The following is an 8,492-nucleotide window of genomic DNA, read 5'->3' on the forward strand; positions in this document are numbered from 1 at the left end:
TATATTGTGGATTTGCACATAGTTATCAGAGGGAGGTGATAAAATCCAACTTTTAGATGGATTTTGTTTGCTACATGACAGTTTTAGTGTGTGTGTGTGTGTGTGTGTGTGTGTGTGTGTGTGTGTGTGTGTGTGTGTGTGTGTGTGTGAGAGAGAGACAGACAGACCATATAAGGGACGTATTTGTTCTGTAGTACTATTGGAGAGGCTCGAAAAGGCGTTGCCTGTTAATTTTGTTAAATAAGTTTAGTGCTTTTATTTTGAAATTCTGGAAAGTGACCTCGGAAAAGAAACATTCCAGTGTGAAAAAAGTTGCGTACCTCAAACAGATGACAGGTGGCTGCAGTGAAGTTGTATTAAGCAGTTTTATATCAGCAGCAGGCAAGTTTCCCCTCATGGCTGTAGACTGGATCGGGTTCAGTTACGCTGCTTTGGTGTCAGCTGGAGGAGTTATGGGCTATGTGAAAGCTGGTAAGAGTAACACAAGTGTAACTTTATTTAAATCATTATTAATCCCTAAAGATAACTGACGTCACTTCGATAGTAGTCCCAGCAGCTATTATAAAATTTGAAACGTCAAGATTAATGTCCCAACAATCAGGAGAGATAACGTTTGGGTTTGGACTCCATTGACCAGAATGCAACGCAGCCACAAACGCCCCCCTGTAAGCATGGAATGTATATATCGTGAGCACAGACTACGACCACGGCAGTGAAAGATGTTGGGAGGCATTATGGGATATGTAGTAAATTGTTTTATGAAACGCAATTTTCAATTTAATTAGCTTAAATGCGCCAAATCACAGCAAAGCCGTCTCAAGGTACCTTACATGAAACAATTCAACATAAAATTTAAATGAATAATTAAAAATGAATATGAAAAAATTCAAATACATGATTAAGAACAGAAGTAAAAGAATAAAACATATAAAAACTATTCATAAGAAAGAATAAAAAAGTCCACGGACTCCGACTGCTACACGGTTGCAGGAAGACTGTTCCACAGGGTGGGTGCACTATGAGAAAAGGCTCTTTGACCTGCTGACTACTTCTTCACCCTGGGAACACACAGAAGTCCCGCATCCTGTGACCGCAAAGCCCAGGCCAGCACGTACGTTCCACCAGATCAGCCAAATAAGATAGCGCCAGTCCATGAACAACCTTATAAGTCAATAACAAAACCTTAAAATCTGCTCTCACAGAGACGGAGCCAAAAGATGCCAAAATGGGTGTGATATGTTCAGACCTTCTGCTACGTGTCAGAAGTCTGGCGGCAGCGTTCTGAACCATAGCTGAAGACCCCTGATGCTGGACTGCGGTAACCCTGAAAATAGAATATTACAATAATGTAGTCTAGAAGAAACAAAACCATGAATCAGGGTCTCAACATCAGTCATAGACAGGATGGGGCAGATCCTCGCTATATTTTGCAGGTGGAAAAAAGCAGTCCTAGTAACATCCCTGATGTGGAGGTCAATAGACAATGTGGGATCAAAAATTACCCAAAGGTTCCTCATTTTGTCCATATGATGTATGACACATGAACCCAGGCCAAGCACCAGCTGGTCAAACTGATGCCGATGTCTCGCTGGACCAATAACCATCATTTCATTCTTATCAGAGTTTAAAAGTAGGAAGTTACTACACATCCAATTTCTCACTGATAGAAGACAGTCCTCCAGGGATTTTATGGGAGTGAGATTTCCCACAGTTATCAGCATGTACAACTGAGTATCATCAGCGTAACAATGAAAGGCAATCCCAAAACTCCGCAGTATACGCGGAGGGGTGTCACATACAGGGTGAAAAGCAAGGGGCCTAAAACGGATCCCTGTGGAATCCCAAATCTCATATCACCAAGGTCAGAGGTAGTGACATACAAGACACATTGAGAATGACTGGACAGCTATGACGTCAACCACACAAGGGTACTTCCAGTAATCCCAAAAAGATTATCCAACCTGTCGAGCAAAATATGATGAGAAAAAAAAAAATCACAATGTGTATATTGTGGCAATGATTGTTTATATATTGATTATTTCTACAATAGCTATAATATATTAAATACTTTCACAGTTTTGCCATAACTCTCAAACTTCTACAAATCAATATTTTTGACCAAATGAAAGTCAGTTTTCTTAAACAATTTGCTTCTCTGTAATATAAATATTACAAAGTGCTGTTGTATTGAATATGATTCTTTTTCTGATTTTGCAGTTTTAACTGTATTAATGCAGCAGATACATACTGTAATTTTATAAAGTTTGTGATTTTATTTTATTTTCATCAGTTGTACACCGGTGTTTTTAACTACCATATTTTGACTTCAGTGTTTTTATTGTGCATCTGGAGGACCACACAAATGTTTTTTTTGTGTGTTATACTCTGTGTATGCTTATATGTATTTTATTGCTAAATAAAATTGTATTCCATTTAACCAGGTTAAATCAGTTTTATGGGCGGCACCACCGCCTTAGTGGTTAGTACTGTTGCCTCCCACTGAGGAACTCCTCGGATCGCTTTCCTACTAACCTCTGGGATAAGGTCAGGCTCCCGTGACCCTTAACTGGTATAAGCGAGTATAGAGAATGAATGAAGTAATTTTTAAAACTGTTTGCCATTTTTTTGGAGCTGTTTAAAGCCTGTTTGGGAATATTTGGTTAAGAATGCATATTTAAACAGCAAGCATTTTAAACCATAATGTCTCAATAATCCTTGACTAACACACAACTGTTCTACCATGTTTAATCCACAAATTGTTCTCGTTAGACACATGACATTGACTTTTACCTTTCAAGGTCACCCAAGGACAAAGGTCACATGACCAATGGGAAGGTAATGGACACAGGACCAAAAACAGCTCCACATGCACCAACTTGTGGGGTGTAAAAATCCCAAATTATTGAAAAGGTTATTTCCTCCTCAGCACGCCAAGATTTTTCTGCAGAATGATTGATTGATTGTGCCATCTTTAATTGTATATGCTGTATCAATAAATTGTCGAAATGCAGTTGTGATCTGAGAGGAATCCTGTGTGTACTGGTATCTGATCAAGATTGAAACCTGCTGACGTTTCCGCCATAGGGAGCGTGGCGTCTCTGTGGGCAGGACTCCTCTTTGGACTGATGGCTGCACTTGGTTCTTATCTGCTTTCTCAAAATGCCAAGAATGTCTGGCTTTTACTAGGTGAGCAAGTTTCACTTGTTGGCTTGTGTCATTCCGATGTCTGCTTTTATGAACACCTCGCATTAACTGTTGACTTTAACTGAGGACATTCAGGCACCTCTGGAACATTGGCAGTTGTGATGGGGATGAGATTTATCAGCTCCTGGAAGTTCATGCCCTCTGGTTTAATGACTCTGGCAAGGTTTGTGAACGCACTTCATGTGACAATTTCAGGGATATTCAACAAAAGGCAGATCTCTGTGATTAAACTCCTGTGTGATTATTATCACATTTCAGTCCCTTGTTGACACTGTCCTAATATAAATGTTGGTTTTGCTTTTCAGTGTACTGATGTTGCTGAAGATCACCAGCGGAATGAAAAAGAAACCCAATGGGCCTTGAAATACACATCTACCTCATCAGTTAGTTTATTAAAAACAGAAAAACTGATGGGAAATTAAAGTTGCAATGCCGCATAGTGTACATTCCCCAGCTTTTTTTAAATGAACTGATTATGACTAAAACTGCAAGATCAAAAGGTAAATGTCAGTGACCTCACCTGTGTGAAGCGCTTTGAGGCAACTCTGTTGTGATTTGGCGCTATATAAATGAAAATAAATTGAAATTCAATGCCAAGGAAATAGGTAATCTTAAAATTTGTTTTGGACATTTGAGAATCTCTTACAACTTATCAGGCTCATCTTTTTGTCTCTATTTTCAACTGTGCTCTGCCATGAAAGCATATGGAGTACCATGGACTATGTCACTTACCACCCATATCTTATACTTTGTTGTGGGAAAGTGGTCACAAAAGATGTGTGTTCTCTCAATTATATTCACTCCTCAGTGATAATTCATACAAAGAACTCTCCATCACACAAGTTTGGACTAAGGACCTGGAATATTGCATTGATGGGAACCTTCTTGACTGGGACCTGCTGCATATGGTCCTCCATTGTACTTACCTCTAAAAATCCAGACCACCAGCAGATACATTTCAATTCCATTCACAGGACTTATGTCATTCCAAGGAAAGCCTATTTCATGAAACCTTTAACATGACCAAAAAGCACATTGTGCCCAGATAACCTCTTAGGTTCATTTAAGTATTTGTAGAGAGGTGAAATTTTTGTGGAGGGAATGGTATGTGCCATGATGTCTGACATTTTGGGCTTAACTGTGCCGTGTTCCCCCATACTGTTACTTTTGAGTGAGACCACCTCACTGAAATTAACAGGTGCAAAAAGACAGACCCTGTCAGGTATCACTTCAGCCAAAAAGATGCTGGCTGTCCACTGGAAAGCACCTCAAACATTCGCCAAAACTCAGTGGATCAACACATATATTGACATGTAGAAATTGAGTCAGACATAATAAAGAGAGATGATTTCTACAGTCAAACATGCACTGCGTGTCCTTTATTCACACAAAAGTAAAAACTCAAAACTTTCCAAGCACACAAACGTATATAAGGCTCGGCTTGGCTTCATACCCCGCAGGGGGCTTGATAGTCAAACACAAAGGGCCGGGCTGGCTGATTACATAAATAGCTGGTGCAAACTGTTGTCTGTGCTTAGCACAATGCAGTGAGTGATCAAAGTTTGCATACACATTATCAAGACATTTTTGGAAACAATCAATATGACAATAATCAGATGTGTGCCTTGGTTCATTAACATGCCAGGTGAGGAGCGCACTGTAACCTTGAGTGGCAGACATTTATGTGCAAACAGGTTTAACATATGCAGGTTTGGTTCATCAATGTGTAAGGCAGGAAACACAATGTTAGTAGCTGACATTTACGTGCAAACAGTTTTAACCTAGAGTGGGACATTGGTGTGGTGAATTATGTCCGAACAACACCTTGCGTGTGCACATGTGTGTGCATGCTACAGACGTCGTTAATATGGAATTATCAGTAGCAAGAATGTGTGATGCTGAAGCTAGTACCATTTCGACATGGCAAGAAATGGCCACAAAGATAAAGGAATATCTGTAACTTATGTAGATGATATTTAATATGGTCGTATCAAGGAATTGGTTCAAGATATGTCTATGATGATTACTATTAAATGCTAATGTTATCATATATCATCTTTCTATTCCACGTCCCAACAGAAGGGGCTGTGAGCGCGGACCGGGCCGCTGGGCCACCCGCCCTCGACCGCCACCCAATCCTCTCTGCACCCGACACCCATGGCCCCCTCTGCAGGTGGTGAACCCACAGGAGGGCGGGCCCACGTCGCTCTTTCGGGCTGAGCCTGGCCGGGCCCCATGGGCTAAGGCCCGACCACCAGGCGCTCACGCGCAAGCCCCAACCCCAGGCCTGGCTCCAGGGTGGGGCCCCGGCTCCGCCATACTGGGCGACATCTCGGTCCTTGATTTTTTACTGCTCATAGGAGCTTCTGACATTTTGGGCTTAACTGTGCCATGTTCCCCCAAGTGGAGGAGTTTAAGTATCTCGGGGTCTTGTTCACAAGTGAGGGACAGATGGAGCATGAGATCGACAGACGGATCGGTGCAGCATCTGCAGTGATGCGGACGCTGTATTGGACCGTCATGGTGAAGAGAGAGCTGAGTAGGGGGGCAAAGCTCTCGATTTACCGATAGATCTACGTTCCGATCCTCACCTATGGTCATGAGATTTGGCTCATGACCGAAAGAACGAGATCGCGAGTACAAGCGGCCGAGATGAGTTTCCTCCGCAGGGTGGCTGGGCACTTCCTTAGAGATAGGGTGAGGAGCTCAGAGTCAAGTTACTGCTCCTCCACGTCGAAAGGAGCCAGTTGAGCTGGCTCGGGCATCTTTTCCGGATGCCCCCTGGACGCCTCGCTGGAGAGGTGTTCCGGGCACGTCCCATCTGGAGGACGCCCCGGGGAAGACCCAGGACACGCTGGAGGGACGACGTCTCTCGGCTGGCTTGGGAACGCCTTGGGGTTCCCCCGGAGGAGCTGGGGGAGGTGTGTGTGGATTGGGAGGTCTGGGCGGCTTTGCTTGAGCTGCTGCCCCCGTGACCTGACACCGGATAAGCGGAAGAAAATGGATGGATGGATGGATGGATCTTTCTATTGGTCACATGACCTACAACCTGCAAAGGTGAAACTCAACGTCAATTTTGGAGATGTCAAAACCACACAGGACCATATGTTATGGTATCAGTGAATCACAAGAATTAATTTGCATGAATCAAAGTAACATTGTTTAATTGACAACTTTGACTGATTACTCTCTCCATCTTTTCCTCACATTTATTTATGTTGCATTTTCTGTCTTGCTAATGGACACTTCAGAAGGGGAATGAACCCACCAGCCTGGGGTTGGGGTTATGGTGTGATAGTTAAAATGACGAAAATATCTGTCGGTGCCTTCACCTGTATAATGTTAAACTGGTGGCCTAAGTTTGGTGATGTAATAAAACTAAAATATTGAGACTAAATCTGACCTGCTTTACTATCTGCACATTTTTTTTACAAGTTTGCCATCTAGTGGCTTACTTCCTATTCTGCATCTTTTGTGAAATGTGGCAAAATACAAAATGTTATGCTGAACATTATTCAGTTGTACACATCACACAGGAGCCCTTGCCAGTTAAGATTATATTCTACACCTAAACAAAACAACACTGTGTTATAGAATTGTGCATAAATTAGAAATGTGAAAAGCTAAAAACCACCATTGTACGTTTGCCTGCTTTTGAATCATGATTGTTATAACACTGAAACTGCAGGTTGTTGAGTTAACATGACCCCGTGAGGACCAGCAATGTGACCCACATGCATCCTGGGTAGATCATAAAATAAATCACCTTGATTTAAAAATCTGAATTGAAAGGCTGATACCAGTGAATATGTGTTATGTGAATTATGTATGATGGTTTCTTATTTGTTATGAGACCTTTCAAGTTGCTATGTATCATATTGAAATCTTAATTTGTATTTGATGTTTTTGAGTTTTATTGTTGAAATGTTGTAACCTTTGATGTGTGCTTTTATGTACATTTTTTGTACACTTTTATCACATAAATAAAATGAATTATGAATTTTGAGTCAGCACTAAACATGTCCCTGAAAATTGAAGTTTTTGTAATAATAAATAAATGAATATCTTTTAACGGGTGAGCAGTGTGCTTATTTAAAATAAAAAATGTTACTATTTAATAATAAATAAATAAATAAATATCTTTTAACAGGTGAGCAGTGTGTTTATTTAAAATAATACATGTTGCTATTTAATAACAACAATAACAATATTTTTTAACAGGTGAGCAGTGTGTTTATTTACAAGAATAAATGTTACTATTTAATAATAATGATAATATAATATATTTTAACAGGTGGGCAGTGTGTTTTTAAAATAAATATTACTATTTAACATAAATGTGAGGAAAAGATGGAGAGAGTAATCAAAGTTGTCAATTAAACAATGTCACTTTGATTCATGCAAATTAATTCTTGTGATTCACTGATACCATAACATATGGTCCTGTGTGGTTTTGACATCTCCAAAATGGACGTTGAGTTTCACCTTTGCAGGTTGTAGATCATGTGACCAATAGAAAGATCCATCCATCTATTTTCTTCCGCTTTATCCGGAGTCGGGTCGCGGGGGCAGCAGCTCAAGCAAAGCCGCCCAGACCTCCCGATCCACACACTCCTCTCCCACCTCCTCCGGGGGAACCCCAAGGCGTTCCCAAGCCAGCCGAGAGATGTAGTCCCCTCCAGCGTGTCCTGGGTCTTCCCCGGGGCCTCCTTCCAATGGGATGTGCCCGGAACACCTCTCCAGCGAGGCGTCCGGGGGCATCCGGAAAAGATGCCCGAGCCACCTCAACTGACTCCTTTCGACGTGGAGGAGCAGCAGCTTGACTCCGAGCTCCTCCCGAGTGACCGAGCTCCTCACCCTATCTCTAAGGGAGCGCCCAGCCACCCTGCGGAGGAAACTCATCTCGGCCGTTTGTACTCGCGATCTCGTTCTTTCGGTCATGAGCCAAATCTCATGACCATAGGTGAGGATCGGAATGTAGATCGATCGGTAAATCAAGAGCTTTGCCCCCCTACTCAGCTCTCTCTTCACCACGACGGTCCGATACAGCGACCGCATCACTGCAGATGCTGCACCGATCCGTCTATCGATCTCACGCTCCATCCGTCCCTCACTGGTGAACAAGACCCCGACATACTTAAACTCCTCCACTTGAGGTAAGGACACTCCACTGACCTGAAGAGGGCAAAGCACCTTTTTCCGGTCGAGAACCATGGCCTCGGATTTGGAGGTGCTGATTTTCATCCCAGACGCGTCACACTTGGCTGCAAACCGCCCCTGTGCGCGCT

The 8,492-nt window shown here is 42.2% G+C and overlaps 1 protein-coding gene and 1 long non-coding RNA gene across 2 annotated transcripts; both read left to right on the forward strand.

Moving 5' to 3' along the window:
- Positions 1 to 240: 240 nt before the first annotated feature.
- On the forward strand, positions 241 to 3,618 carry LOC117522623 (transmembrane protein 14C-like). The gene is made up of 4 exons (XM_034184063.1): positions 241 to 471; positions 3,085 to 3,186; positions 3,280 to 3,367; positions 3,510 to 3,618. Exons 1-4 carry the CDS (start codon positions 330 to 332, stop codon positions 3,565 to 3,567), a joined length of 390 nt encoding a protein of 129 aa, XP_034039954.1. The 5' UTR covers positions 241 to 329; the 3' UTR covers positions 3,568 to 3,618.
- Positions 3,619 to 6,138: 2,520 nt separating this feature from the next.
- On the forward strand, positions 6,139 to 7,207 carry LOC117522059. The gene is made up of 2 exons (XR_004564133.1): positions 6,139 to 6,819; positions 6,902 to 7,207. It is a non-coding gene; the product is annotated as an uncharacterized LOC117522059 (long non-coding RNA).
- Positions 7,208 to 8,492: the final 1,285 nt, after the last annotated feature.

Source organism: Thalassophryne amazonica, chromosome 12 (assembly GCF_902500255.1).
Source record: "Thalassophryne amazonica chromosome 12, fThaAma1.1, whole genome shotgun sequence".
NCBI lineage: Eukaryota > Metazoa > Chordata > Actinopteri > Batrachoidiformes > Batrachoididae > Thalassophryne > Thalassophryne amazonica.

What these genes read in the sequence shown, in the direction of transcription:
- LOC117522623 (XM_034184063.1), top strand. Translation starts at nt 330, where the DNA reads ATGACAGGTGGCTGCAGTGAAGTTGTATTAAGCAGTTTTATATCAGCA. An exon ending in TATGGGCTATGTGAAAGCTG is followed by an intron (nt 472 to 3,084) that starts GTAAGAGTAACA and finishes TTTCCGCCATAG; the next exon opens with GGAGCGTGGCGTCTCTGTGG. An exon ending in GAATGTCTGGCTTTTACTAG is followed by an intron (nt 3,187 to 3,279) that starts GTGAGCAAGTTT and finishes GAGGACATTCAG; the next exon opens with GCACCTCTGGAACATTGGCA.